The 14,615-nt window shown below is 52.8% G+C and overlaps 1 protein-coding gene across 1 annotated transcript; it reads left to right on the top strand.

Moving 5' to 3' along the window:
• The first annotated feature begins 1,236 nt into the window (after nucleotides 1-1,236).
• KIAA0040 (KIAA0040 ortholog) lies at nucleotides 1,237-11,466 on the top strand. Its single transcript, XM_068141374.1, has 2 exons — nucleotides 1,237-1,310; nucleotides 7,956-11,466. Exon 2 carries the CDS (start codon nucleotides 8,070-8,072, stop codon nucleotides 8,397-8,399), a length of 330 nt encoding a protein of 109 aa, XP_067997475.1. The 5' UTR covers nucleotides 1,237-1,310; nucleotides 7,956-8,069; the 3' UTR covers nucleotides 8,400-11,466.
• The last annotated feature ends 3,149 nt before the right edge of the window (nucleotides 11,467-14,615 follow it).

Raw genomic sequence — 14,615 nt, 5'->3', positions numbered from 1 at the left:
GAAACGTGGATGAGACAGGGAGAGACAGGATGGGGTAAGCTGGGAAGGAGTGAGCCAACATGTGATGAGATGGGGCAGGGTGAGCCATGAACATGATGCAAAGCCCCAGGATCTCCATCCTGTAACATAAAACCACAGAAAATTCTCCTGGCATTAGCAAGCAGCAAATCTTTAGGTTAAAAGGGTTTGGTGCTTCCTACAGCAAATAAACACCTTGCCAAAGGCTACTGGGAGGCACTCAGCACAACGTGTAGCCTGCAACACGTGCTTCTTGGGGTCTCTCATCCCTCTGGCCCCAGTGAGAGGCAGGAGAGAGGGCAGTGGAGTCAGCTGGGCCTGGCAGGCAGCTTGCCTGCATCCCTCCACCCTTCCCCTCTGCCCTTCTTTCCTCATATTCCTACTGCAGTTTTGCTCCTGGCATTGCCAGACCATGGAACTGGGAACAGGGTACTGCTTCCCAGCAGCCTCACAGGGTCAGGAAGCCCTGGCTACCCCAGCTCAATGAGTTAGCACCAAGGCCGAAGTGGAAAAGCAAAGCTGCTGGCTCCATTGAACTGAAATCGAGGTTTGAAAACGTCAACCCCCCACCCAATCTGGTCAAAACATCATGCATGTCTTCCATGGGTGCACAACACCCTTAATACTGCCAGGTGCTGTACACAGCAGAGAACAGCCGCGGGGATGTCCCATCCCAGGGGATGCTCCATCGCCTCCCGCCCTGCTGCAAGCGTCCTCTTTCCAGGGGCAGAGCACGAGATGGGGCGCAGGGTAATAGTCCTGGTGCTGCATTTCATGAGATGAAGATTTGCCGAGTCCTCACTAACCTCCCAATAAGAGGAGCAGCAATTGTTGCGCCTGCAAGCCCCTACTGCGGCCCCTCCCACAATAAAAAACCTATTTGGGAAATCTGCTATATTAAACCCGTGTCTCCTTCCCAGGGAAGGAGACGCTTGGTCCTCTCCTTTCAGGCCGGGTTTGTTCCTTCCCCCCGATGCCTCTCTTCTAGACTAAACAAATCAAACTTTGTCGGCCTCTCTCGAGGGCCCGGGGCCGGTAGCTCCCGGGACCCCGCGCCTGCCAAAGCACCGAAACACCTCCTCCCTGATCTCTCCGCACAGTTTGGGGGGGACGGGACGGGAGACGTCAGAAACACGGGCTTGACGCGGCGGGCAGCCCCAGGTGGGGCCGGACCGGGCGGGAGGGCGGTGGGGCCGGGCCGGGGGCGGAGGCAGGAGGGCCGGGGCGGCTCACTTCCTCCGGCAGCCGGAGCCTCCAGCGGGGTGGCGGGAGGACGAGCCACGGGAGACGAGGTAAGTTGGCCGCACGGGTTTGGGGGGGGGGGGGCGGTCTTGCTCGTCCAGCAGAGCTGGGTGTCCTCTTTATGCTACCCAAACCCCGGGCTTTTCCTTTTGGTTTTAAGACCACGTCAATCTTCTGCCCGTCCCCGGCTCTGGGGAAGGGACTTGGGCAGGGATGGTGGGACCGTGGCACAGCCCGTGGATCAGGTGCTGGCAGTGCCTTGGCTGGGGACAGTGGCACTTGAGAAATGTTAATGAGGCTCAATTAGCTCTCAGGCAACATCTGTCAGAAGAAGGCCTGCCCGGTACCAGGGTTTTAGGGTGGTGGAAGCTAGAGATAAGGCTTCACCAACCATTTTTGCTGTTACTTGGCCCCTGGAGAGCCACAGGGCTGGCCCAGGTTGGTCTGCAGCCCCCTGAGCCTCCTTGACTGAAACTGCCCGTGATCCACCCCGGGGACCTAAACCGCCCGTGATCCACCCCAGGGACGGCCAGGATGGGCTGGGTGCCATAGTTTATAGAAGAGCTGAGATGGCTCCCGGTGCTGACAGGGGTGACAGCAGTGCCCTCCCAAAGGCCGGACTGGTCTTTTGCCCAGGAGCTGCCGCGATCCTGGGGCCGCTGGCAGCCGCGCCTGTGCAGGCGGTGATCGAGGAGCAGGCTCCAGGCAGCAGCTTGCAAAATAGTTTCACTTTAACCCTGTTATCCGACGCTCATATCAGTAGTTTTCCAAATCGCTCCCTTTAGGGGATGAAAGCATCTACGTGCAGCTTCTGGCTGGAAGGTTTGATGGCGGTGGGAATAAGCTGAAGCTTTAGTTGGTTTTGTTTGCGGGGTGGCGGCTTTTGGTGTTTGTTTTTTAACGTTTGAGGAAGGTCTCTGGAGCCTGCTGTGCGTTCTAAGAGACCGGCGGCAAAACACTTGTATTATTCACCAGTTCCAAAACAGTAACGTGCAGTCCCAGCTTAGGAAACGGCTCGTACTCAGTGTCAGGTTTCATCCAGTTTTCCTATAAGTCTGCAGGTGGAAACGGGAAGATAGACGTCACTCGTGTGTGTGCACATAGCTGCCTCTGCTAGGTACTGGAGAGCTTGCAGGATTTGGCAGAGGCGTTGGCTTCTCCTAGCCTGGCTCATAGCTCTTGGTGGGAAGTGGGTATGAAGCTGATGTCAAGCCACTAACAGAAGGAAATGGTTGAGTGCGGTAGTGTGGTTCCCACTTTGCACCACTTAGCATCAACTGCACGAAGTGAGGTCTCACTAAGGAAATGGGAGTGGCTGAAGGTCAGGCGTTTTTGTGTCACCTCTGCAAGTCCTGAGATGCAGCTGGACACTCAAATAACCTAGAAGTACTGGGGGCCAAACCCCCCAGCTTCCTGGAGCTGCTTCTGCTCTCAACACAATTGCCAGTAGAAGCCCCTTAGGGTGGCCCTTCTCCTGTCTGATCCAGAGCTTTGATAGGCTGGAGGAGACTTCACATAGTCCCTAAAAGCCTGTTGAGAGTTGAACCCAAAGTCCTTAACTTGCAAAATCAGGTCCTAAAATGCCTCCAGCTCTCTCCCCTCTGCCCTCGTGACCCAGCATAGCAGTACCCAGCCCTTTGCCCCCTGTTTCCAACTAACTGCCACTTTTCTGTGAACTCTACCTCCATCCCCAGCAGCTGTGGTTGCTCTGCAGCGCACAGGATGTGGGTAAGCCCAGCATTGCCAAGGCAACCCCCTTGTTTTGATTTCCCCATGCTCAGGCTGGCAGCCTTTATCCCTCCAGCTCATCCAGGCCAACTGTGCATGCCGATGGTTTGTGGTGCCATCCCAGGCTGGCCCTCACAAGGAGTTGTTTTCCACCCGCCTGTAACTTGGGAGGAGTGGCAGGTGCTCCCCACCCCTGAAAACACCTTCTCCTTCAGAGCCAATGTGGATTAAAGCACCTCATGTTGGACGCCCAGCTTCAATTAAAACTTGCACAAGCCACGCAGAGCTGCCATCCATCCCTGGCTGCAGGATTTCCCGAGCCAGCTGCCATGTCAGCTTTCACCTGACTTGCTGCCAGCACCAGCTACCCAAAAAACAAAGAGCTCATTTAGCACAGCATTCAGCCCTCCCCAAGAATCTGCCCTGTCTCCCAGTGCCTCCCTGGCCCTGTATTTTTTTTGGTCCCATATCTTGACCCAAAAAAACCCCAGCCTGTCTTCTAGCTGCAGCTCCACATACACTGAGCATCCAGTTCACACCCATAGACTCATAGAATGGTTTGGGTTGGGAGGGACCTTGAGGATCATCTAGTTCCAACCCCCTTGCCATGGGTGCTTAAGGCAGGCCTTCTCCAAACTGGCCTTGAACATCTCCAGGGAGGGAGCATCCATGACCTCTCTGGGCAACCTGTTCCAGTGTGTCACCCCCCTTACTGTAAAGAATTTCTTCCTAATCTCCAGTCTCAATCTACTCTGCTCAAGCTTCATTCCATTCTCACCCTATCACATCAAGCCCTTGTAAAAAGTCCTTTTCCAGCTTTCTATTAGGCCTCCTTCAGGTAGTGTAAGGCTGCCCATAGTGAACCTTGCCACAGTTCTCCCCCTTTGTCCCCTCTCTAAAGGGAGATGTTGCTGTCACACCAAAATGAGCTCCAGCCTGGATTCTTCCTCAGTGCAGCTCCTTGCCACATACACGCAGGCTTTCAGCTGGCAGTGGGTGGCCTTGGGTGACCCTGTGTCCTTGGAGTTGATGGCTCAAAAGGCACCAGTTTTGCTGCTTTCCCCTCTCTCCCCTTTCTTTTTTTATATTAAGCTGAAGAACCCCTTTATTTAGCACACAGGCATCCCTTCAGCTACAAAACAAAAGGCGATACACACACCAAACAGAACAGGCATTTGAAAACCAGCTGCAATAGCCGTGCCGAAAGGTGACCCTGGGGTTTTGGGGCTGCTTGCTCAGGGTGGTGGCAGGTACTTCTGCCTTCTCTTTGCAAGGGATGCTCAGCCCCATCCCTGCTGCTCAGGGTGGTGGCAGGTACTGCTGCCTTCTCTTTGCAAGGGATGCTTAGCCCCATCCCTGCTGCTCAGGGTGGTGGCAGGTACCTCTGCCTTCTCTTTGCAAGGGATTGCTCAGCCCCATCCCTGCTGCTCAGGGTGGTGGCAGGTACCTCTGCCTTCTCTTTGCAAGGGATGCTCAGCCCCATCCCTGCTGCTCTGGGTGGTGGCAGGTACTGCTGCCTTCTCTTTGCAAGGGATGCTCAGCCCCATCCCTGCTGCTCAGGGTGGTGGCAGGTACCTCTGCCTTCTCTTTGCAAGGGATTGCTCAGCCCCATCCCTGCTGCTCAGGGTGGTGGCAGGTACCTCTGCCTTCTCTTTGCAAGGGATTGCTCAGCCCCATCCCTGCTCCTCAGGGTGGTGGCAGGCACCTCTGCCTTCTCTTTGCAAGGGATTGCTCAGCCCCATCCCTGCTGCTCTGGGTGGTGGCAGGTACTGCTGCCTTCTCTTTGCAAGGGATGCTTAGCCCCATCCCTGCTGCTCAGGGTGGTGGCAGGTACTGCTGCCTTCTCTTTGCAAGGGATTTCTCAGCCCCATCCCTACTGCTCAGGGTGGTGGCAGGTACCTCTGCCTTCTCTTTGCAAGGGATTGCTCAGCCCCATCCCTGCTGCTCTGGGTGGTGGCAGGTACCTCTGCCTTCTCTTTGCAAGGGATGCTCAGCCCCATCCCTGCTGCTCAGGGTGGTGGCAGGGCTGGGCAGTGCCCAGGAGCAAGCAGTGATGGCCTCTGCAGTGCATGCAGCTTTGGTTTAAAGTGGAAACATTAAAAAAAAAGAAAAAAAGAGCAGAGCCCTTTGAAAACTTTCTTCCTTTTTTTTTTCCCCTCTGCAAACAATTAATTACAAGTTTAAAAGGAAGTTCCAGCCCTCCCTCCCTCCCCAGAAGTCAAGAGGCAATAAATATAAAGCAGCTCAGCGCAGGACTAAAACTGCACATCCTGTTTTGTCTGAAATTAAGGTGGTGGTTGTTTTGGGGTTGTTTTTTGGTGGTTTTTTTTTAACTTCTTTGAGTGAAGTGTATCATAGCCATCCAGTGTTCCTGCCTGGATACTGAGCTGTCAGGATATTTATGGATAAATGACAAACTTGCATCACACAGAGGATTCTGGCCAAGGAAAAGCTGCTCTGCTTATTTGTGTTGCAGTTTAACCTTTAATACAGCTGCCTGCTCCCCCTCCCCTCTCCCCTCAAAAAAAAAAAGAGGTCTCTGCAAGGATGAAGGTTGGGGCAGGGAGAAGTTTTAAGCAGCAGCTCCCTCCACTTTTCCTCTTGCCCTTTGCTTGTAATGCCTGTGGGCAGCAGATAGCGGAGGCCAGCACACAGACAGCCCTCACTTATCTCTTCTATGAGCAAAAGAAGATCTGTAATGCTCACTGCCAGCTCCATGCAGGGGGTAGGAAGACAATTGGTAGGATTTGGGTCTCCAAGCCCTTGGTGGTAGCCCATGATTTCTCAGGTGGGGACAGTGGTGATATCTCCCTCTGTAAAGAAATGAGGCTATGCAGGGGGCAACTGGTTTCTTGAGGCTGGAAAGCTGCTAGGCAGCAGAGGTGGGTGGAAAAAGCTTTTCTGCCTCTCACAGCACCCTCCAGATGCATGTTTTGCATCCCCCACCATCGTGCTTGTCTACCTCCAAAAATACTCACCATGGTGTTTCTAATTCCCCTTCTAACAAGCAGAAACTGGACAAAATTCCAGCACTAAAACATCAGCTACAGACGTCAAAGCCCCCACCCCTTCCCAGAGCTCTGTGTTTCATTTGGTACATCTCAAGGGAGGGTTTTTCAGAAAGGGACCCACAGAAATTCCTACATCCATTTTCAGCACATTTCCCCCATTCAAAGGAGAAACCACCAGCTAATTGGAGCCAGCCCAGCCATGCTCTTGTGTGGACCAAAGCAATAGATTTGCAGTGGTTGGTGTCTGTGAGGGGCAGGGAGGATAACCCACTGCTTTTTAATAGGAGCTCAGCACTTGTGAAGCCCCAAACTGAGAACTCAGTATCTTTGCTGAAAGGTTCTCCATTATTTTCAGAGGTCCCTTCCAACCCCTACCATTTTGTGACTCAGCTCATGGCAATTGGGTCTAAAATGCAGCATCCAGGGCCATCTGGTGAAACGACCTTTTGCAGCTTTGTGGGTCCCAGAATGGTGTCTCTGAAGGCAAGTCAGGGGCTGTGCACCAGCTCCTGCCTCAGCAGCAGGACGAAGGCTATGGTTAGGGTTGGGTAGGACTTGCTGTCTCTTTTTGGGGTAAGACTGGTGATAGCTTTGCTGTTGCTTAGGAGGTCAGGTGTAATTGCAAAGTGGGGTGGGAGGACCTGCAGTGCTGCCAGCTGGGTGAATTGGAGCGTCCCATAGCAGATGCCACAACAGCCATAAATGCTATTCAGAGCAAGGAATGGCAGACTATAGACAAGGAGGGTTTAGCTAAATCAGCCTGGATCTCCTTCTCTTTATACCCTCAAGTTGCCAGAGGGAGAGACAAGAAGTCTGAGAGCACAGGGGACAAGTGGAGCAACCCCTGTGGGACACTTTGGAGTTCAGGCCATACCTCTGAAGTTTTTGTTAGTTGGGAGTGTTGGCTTTCCCCTTGCTGTGCCTCAGTTTCCCCTCCTGTGCACATAGGGTTTTCAGCATTTCCTCAAGAGGCTGCAGGGCTTGAATCCCAAAGGCTGGCAAAGACATGGATGTGAAATGCTGAGCAAGAGTGAAACATGCTATTAGAGCCTGATATTGACCCTGTAAGCTCTTTATCTCTACAACCCTTAGTTTAGTGACCACCCATGGTGAAGCAGAACTGCAGACTCATGGCACAAAGCCTCCTGCCCTGCTCAACACCTCCAGGAGTTTTGCCTGACTCCAAGGGAAGAGGAGAGCTCTGAACAGAGGCAGGAGCTCCCTGTCCCTGAAGGAGGGCTTCCCCGGGAGCCCTGCCACTCAGCAGCACCTCTCCCTCCCTGAGGGAGAGGAAAACCTTACGTCAGGCTGCAGAAATGCTCCTCAGCCCAACCCAAACCCTTGGAGCAATTCCCAGGTGAGGCATGGTGGCCTTTTTTCCATCCCCAGCAAACCTCATCCTCCCCTGCTGCTACCTTTGCGGCCAGCCTTGGGTGCATGGAGGCAGCTGTGGGTACAAGGCTGCTTGACAGGGTCCACCCAGCTGACCACTGCCTGCAAGTCCCACTGACCATTCTCCCCATCAATAATCCAGGTGATTTAGCCACATTCTCTATCTCAAACCTGCTGCTGGTGCCCTGAGTGCCAGTGCAGCAGGATCAGACCCCAGCGTAGTGCGCAGGACAGGCACACCTTCCCTCTGCAATGCCCAGATGGAGGGCAGTGCCCATCCCAAACCACAGACCACAAGAAATGGTCTGTCCAAACCAGAGACCTAATCCCAGGGTGGATCAGGGATAAGGAGATACCAGAGACATGCTGAGTTCCAGCTCTGATAGCAGCAATACCACTCTCTGTGGTGTTTCTCAGGTGGGGACACATGGCCTGGCCCCTGTGACCCCAGACCCCTCCAAGGCAGCAGATCTCTCACTCTGCTGAAGGTTTGTGTTGGCAGCTCCACGTAGAAAATTACTGAGGGAGGAGGCACCTGATGTGTGCGGTTTCCTCTCTCTGCAGGCACCATCCAAGGACTCTTGTGGAGGCCACTAGCTGCTTTTACAGGAGCTGAACGTATCCCAGGATACCGGAGCTGCAGAGGGAGCAGCACGGGCAGCCTGCCCAGGAGCCAACATGGAGCAGAAGATCAGCTCTTTTTTTAACTCCATCTTGGAACTCATCCGTACCAAGCATGAAGAGGGTATCTTCAACACCGTCTGCCTGGTTGTGCTCCTGGGTCTGCCCTTTGTTGTCCTCATTGCCTTCATTTTCATCTGCTGCCACTGCTGCTTTTGCAGCCAGAGGAGAGAGAGAAGGAAGGAAGGTGGTCCCAGTAGCAATGGGCAGCTGCATGCAGAGAGAAACAAAAAGAAAAAGAAGAAGAAGAAGGATGAAGAGGACCTGTGGATCTCAGCCCAGCCCAAGCTGCTTTTGCTGGACAAGAGACCCTCCTTGCCTATCTAGCAGACAGGAGGGGATTCAGAGCCTTCCCTCTGAGATGCCACCAGTCCTTCCAGCTGGGGTGAGGAGATGCCAAAGCTGCTGCCACTTGATGGTGACTTCCAAAAGCAGCTGAGCCTAGCAACTAACCAGCATATTGAAGGGCCAGCAGAGAGCAAGGCAGCGAGGCACAGGTTTATGCAAGCCCCTTCTCCCTTTCCATGGCAGCATGGCTAAGGGCAGAAACCCCTCCAAAGGACAGGCGTGCGTGTGGACACATGCCCTGCTGAGCACACAAGGGTGACCTACCACCAGGCTGTCACCTACCTCCCACCACAAGCACAATGCACGTGCACTGGGCTGGCACGCAGCATGGCTTTCCCTCTGCACCCATGTGCAAGCACAGGCACTGTGGCACAGACCAAGGCACACAGGACCACATGCACTCCAAGGCCGAGCCGTCTGCACACTCCTCCTCCATGAACATAACAGCTGCATGCGAAGCAAGCGCAGGAGCGCACCTCACTTGCTTGCCCTGCCATGGGGGTGGCACAGCTGGCCTGTCTGAGCTCTGTCCAAACCCAGCCCACGTTGGAGATGCAAAAAAGCCTAGTTAAGAGTTACCTCACAGTTCTAAGATGTGCCATCTCTCCAGCCACCAAACCAAAGGCAACTGAGAGCATCTGAAACCAGGTATACTCAGCTCAACCTTAGAGACCTCAAGACACTCCCTCAAGACGGCAAAACAGAAGGCTGCGTTGCCATCCAGGCTAGGGGCAGGGAGGAGAGAGGAGGCTGCAAGACCAGCCCTTTTGCACTAGCACTTAAGAAATATCTTCTGTTTTATACAGACTCACTGCTAAAGAGCCCAACACGCTACTGCAAGAGCAGAAACACAAGCTGAAACTGCACAAAGGCTTAGCTATGGGCATTAGAGTTATTTATTGAATGACTACTAAAGAGCAGGACCAAAAGCCCTCCCCTGGGGGCTAGGCACACCCAAGCGGTATTGAAGCAGCAGACATGCTTCCCCAGCACACTCAGGCATCCCTTCTCCCTTGTGCCATGCCTCTGACACACAGACCCACCAGCACACGCCACTGCCAGCTGATGCCATGTGGGCAGCTCTCTCTGCCACTCAGAGGGCTTCAGTACGGCTGTAAAGGAGCAGAGGGGAGTAACCTTCATGCTCACTGTCAGCCCTTACCCAAGGAGGTGTCACGGAGCTCGACCCTGCACCCCTCCCAAGCCTCATCTTCATCAGAGACATGATGGCTCAGCTGGGCACTGCAGTTAGCATGACCACACACAGCTCACACCCTACTCTGGATTTAACCCTCCACTCCCCTGAGGCATGCATGCCCAGCCTACCTCCTGAGGAGCTGGAGGTCTCCTCTTGCCTCTGGCTCTCTGTCCCACCAAGCTCTCACGCCTCCAGCTTGTTTTGCCAGCAAGGGAGTTGTGCCTGTGGTGACAAGCCCCATGACATCTGGGTTTTGCCCTGTATCTCTACACTGGATGCTTTCTTCCTGTTTTCTTCCAGTTCTTAAGCTGCTGGAGCACACTGGAGCTGCCAGCCAGAGCCAGACATCTGGCGGACAAGTAGCCAGACCAACATGGGCCAGCTTGGATGGAGCTGCTGCACAGATCTGCTTCCAGCCCGGATGAGGGCGATGCCGCCTTCCCCTGGCAACTGGGCCACACTTTGGCAACCCACCGGTTAGAAGCAGCCACTTGTGCCACCCGGTCCCAGCACAGCCTGTTTTGTCTGACTGGGCCAGGGTGCTGATGTTAACATCACGTCATGGGGTTTGGCTCCATGCAGCTGTGCTGGTAACAGCAGGGAGGCCAGTCTTCCCCTCACACAGGCCTTTAAATTGACCCCATATGTGCCTTATTTTCCAGCTTGCTTTGTTAGCATTGAAATAAGAGAATCCCTTCTCCTCCAAAACAGGAAGCAACATACAATGCTATTAAAAAATTAGGATTTACTACACCTAATCCTACAGAGAAACATACAGGAAAACTCTGGTTTCTGTCCCAAACCCTCACTGCCTCCAGGACACTGGAGAACCAACACTGTCATCAGATTATTTCTTCATCCTTCCCTCCTTTCCCCCATCCAGGTGATTGTTCCAGCCCCCTTGCCTCCGCGCTCAGTGGGTGGGCAAAGCAGCCTCCTCCTGTGGGCAGGAAAGCTGCCCACACAGGTGCCTCTCCTGTAATCGAGAGGCATCAGAAGCCCAGGAGGCAAGGGTGGTGCTGCCTCGAGGAATCAAGGCAAAAAAATCAGAGCGAAGGGAAGTGTGGTGGGAGGCCAGAAGCTTACTCAAACAAGCAGGGGCATGGAGGCAGCAGGCTCCAGCAGAGTAGAGCCTGCCTGATGTGGAGCTGTTAGGCTGTGCACAGCTTCCTACAAGAAGGTCCTTCTCCATAAGGGTTAGCAATTTACATGCCAGGTGAAGGCAACCAACCCCTATAAGAAGCAGAGACATTTCAAGACAATATCCATGTTGTGTCACATGTAACACCTTCATTCCTGGCTTTGGGGAGTTTGGAGCCGGGTCTAAATTTCAAGAACCTGCCAAAACTATTATTCAAACCACTCCTGGGCTGAGCAGGGAGGGACCAAGACACAGCCCTGCCCTGATCCATGAATGGTCTGAGCCTCAGCACCCCACAAAACACAGAGGCTGACTTGCTCAGTTGCTGCTGTTTAGGCCAAAATGTGCACTGAATCAACTGCTTCATGAAGCTCAAGAGTGACAGCCCGAGGTGCAGCAGGACCCATCACCCACCAGTGGGGCAGAGGTGACCCTGCAGTACCCACACTAATAAGGCAGGAGGAGAAGCATAGCACAGAAATTCCACTGCGTGAGTTCCTGTTCTCCAACCACCTCTGCACTGCCTGCCCACAACTGCGTTTCAGGACCAACCTTTTCCATTCCTAAACATGTAACAAGGAATGAAACAAACCAACCACAACAAATACTTTGCAAGGGTTTTTTGGGTTGGGTTGTTTGTTGGGTTCAGGGTTTTTTTTGAGATCAAAAATAAAATAACTCTCAAACTGCAAACAAATGTCTCCAGCTCTCAGTCATATGTTTATTTTCCTGGGGAAATCTTGCTTGTATCTGTGTCCTGACCCTAGATAAGACATGGGAGGGCTCAGCTCAGCAGGCAAGAGGCTGTGCAGTCTCTGCCTGCAGCCAGCTGTGCAGCTCCCAGACGGTTCCTTAAAGAAACAGCTTAGCTTAATCGACTTCTATGGCCTTGCCCTGTTAATGAACACAGCCCCTTTCCCCAAGGGCAGAATGTAGTGGGAAGAAGCAAATCAGTGGTTGTGCACTGCAGGAGGAGGGCTGCTGAAGGGTTCTTTGCCCTGCAGAGGGTTTTTTCTTACCTTACAGAGGTGGTTGGGTTTTTTGTTTTGGTGTGACGCCCCCTTTGCAGAGGATCGGCAGCATGGACTAGTTAACCCCAGCTGAGTTTGATCAGACAAGGATTTCACAGTGTCTGCAGCTTCTTGCAGATGGCCTGTGCTAGGCAAGTCATAAGACAGGTACAGCTCTGCCAGGAAGAACATTTCCATGTTGTGCACCACTAAGCCCTCATTCCGTAAGGGCAAAAAATAAAGATCTGCTCACCTGGACGATGCACCAAGCTGCACCCTGCCTAGAACTAAGGCTCTGGAAGACCACAGCAATGATCAGCTAGAAATAGGAGAGTCATGTTTTTGTGGAGGAGTGAGAAGTGCACGTTTTGCTTCTCTGGCCAGCAGCCATGCACATCATCTTCAGGGCCAGGTGCTCCTAGGTGTCATGGTCTGCAGAGGAAAGGAAGGTTCTTGGGTCCCAGGTTAGAAACAGGCAGAGATTGAGGTTAAATTGAGCATTCTGGATCAGTCCAGGGATTAAATGGAAGCAAAAACTGACCCCACAGGCCCATGAAACCCCACTAAGAGGGGGGAACTCTTGACTATTCTTCTATTCAACTGAAAAAGCCTGAAGTAGTGACCAAAAGTGACACTACTGCTTTCCAGGTAAGTACCCAATGCAGCAAGACACTTCTGTCCTCTCTCCAAATTGCACCAGTCGGAGTGCAGCACCAGAGTGCAGGTCCTGGAGGGGACAGTGGGAAGGTGGTTGAAGAATCCACCAGCTCCCTTCCAATAGCAGCATTTCACTGGGCTCCCCCACTCGATGATCTTTGAGGTCTCTTCCAACCTTAGTGATACTGTGAGATACTGTGAGCACTTGCTGTGCTGTATCCCAGAGGTGTCATAACAGATAGGCCCTGGCTCCTAGGGCCCAGCAACACATCTCCATAGACACAGTAATGCCAAGGCACTAAGAATCCTTCTGGGATTCAAATTCTGCTGCTGGTCCTGTTGCAGACCTCACTGGCTGTAAAATTTAAATTATTTCAGGGCAAGGCAGAGGTTTTGAGTGTCTGTTTTGGCCCCACAGCACCACTGTTGCAGAGCTGTGTATTACAGCAACTCAAGGGTAGTCAGAGGACAGGAAATTTTTATGGGACTGCCCCAACCAGCCTGAGCCTTGAAACCAGAACAGCCAGTTCCTTAAGGCAAACAAACTGCATTTTCTGAGCAATTCCAGCTCCTAAAGCTGTAGCACAGACTGGTTAAACCCCAAAAGGCCTTTCAGAGGCCAGCTGGCTGCAGGGAAGTTTTTCCTGCACTAGCATGAAGAGACGATGCCATCCTGTGGCTGTTAGGAAACAGTGACTTCGTACACTGGATTAACAGCAGCTGTCACTTTGATTATCCTTCCTGGTGAAAGAGTAGACCACAATTAGAGGGCCACATAATGCCCCGCCCACCCCCCCTAAATTGCAGATGAGGTGTCTTATCTGCCTTTATCTCTGAAAGACAAAGCTCACACTGCTGAAGAGAATGCTCTCTGCTCTCAGGTATGATTCAGCTTCAGAAAAAGATCATGTTTTGACTCTGCACAGGAAAGCAGTTGCCAGCAGTTCTTTCCTGCTGCCTTTTAGAGCATACACTTACTTTTAGAGTGTCTGTGTGCAATGCTGGTCCTCCAGTTCCCCTTTATCACCTTTCTCATGTCTGCAGTGTGCCCTTTAACTGAACAACTTGTCCTCGCCAACAGACAAGTGGGCGACAGGGAGAAATCACTTCACCACAGTAAAGAACCTTCCTCATTTTCCTGTGTCCTTCTCTCATGCTCTCAACACAGAGCCTCCAAAACACTTCAAGTGCAATTTTCCTTTCCTCCCCTCCTTCCATTAGTCTCCTCCTTCCCCCAGACCAGGGCTTGAATGCAGCTCAGATGAGCATTTGCTTGGCCACACACGGCAAGAGGCACAGCTCTGAAAGTACTATGAAGAGTTTTGTACCCCTCTGAGATGATTCTTTAGTTCCTCTCCTCAGCCAGGGCCCAGCAACCACAGATCAGTCAACTGATCAACAGAGGGCTACAAGGAGCTGAAGCATACACTTTATGAGGAAAGGCTGAGAGACCTGGGGCTTTTTAGTCTGGAGAGAAGATTGAGAAGGGATCTAATAAATGTATATAAATATATGAGGGCTGGGTGTCAAGAAGGAAGGGACAGGCTCTTCTCACTTGTGCCCAGTGAGAGGACAAGGAGCAATGGATGTAAACTCCAGCACAGGAAGTTGCACCTCAACATGAGGAAGAGCTTTACTGTCACAGAGCACTGGAACAGGCTTCCCAGAGAGGTTGTGAGCCTCCTTCTCTGGAGACTTTTCAGACCCGTCTGGATGCATTCCTGTTCAACCTGTGCTAGGTTCTATGGTCCTGCTCTGTCAGGGAGGTTGGACTCTAAGATCATCAGCAGTGCCTTCCAATCCTTAACACCCTGAGAACTGCTCTGCAGCATTAAGCTACAGAGAGATTGTGTAGAGGCACCCAGCACAAACTGCCACATCAGGGTTGAGCAGAGGGGCAGAATCCCCTCCCTCCACCTGCCCATCTCTTCTGCAATCCGTTTGTGTGAATCTCATAATTTTGCTGCCCTGGTGGGAGGCAAGGGAAGAATGCCTTCAAACTGCCTCACCTGATAAGACCCCACCTGCACTGCTCAGGTCAGCTCGGGAGCCCTCAGTGCAGCAGAGACACGGACCTGCTGGAGCAGGGCCAGAGGGAGGCCACAACAATGATGGGAGGGATGAAAGCCCTCTGCTGTGAGGCCAGGTTCAGAGAGTTAGGGTTGTTCAGCCTGGAGAAAAGAAGGATC

This window comes from Melanerpes formicivorus, unplaced genomic scaffold, assembly GCF_026170545.1.
Source record: "Melanerpes formicivorus ecotype bairdi unplaced genomic scaffold, bMelFor1.0.p_v2 SCAF_7, whole genome shotgun sequence".
Classification (NCBI taxonomy): domain Eukaryota; kingdom Metazoa; phylum Chordata; class Aves; order Piciformes; family Picidae; genus Melanerpes; species Melanerpes formicivorus.
This window is presented reverse-complemented; position numbering and strand designations above follow the sequence as displayed.

Excerpts from the sequence above, each read along its gene's own strand:
- KIAA0040 (XM_068141374.1), top strand. The coding sequence starts at position 8,070 with ATGGAGCAGAAGATCAGCTCTTTTTTTAACTCCATCTTGGAACTCATC.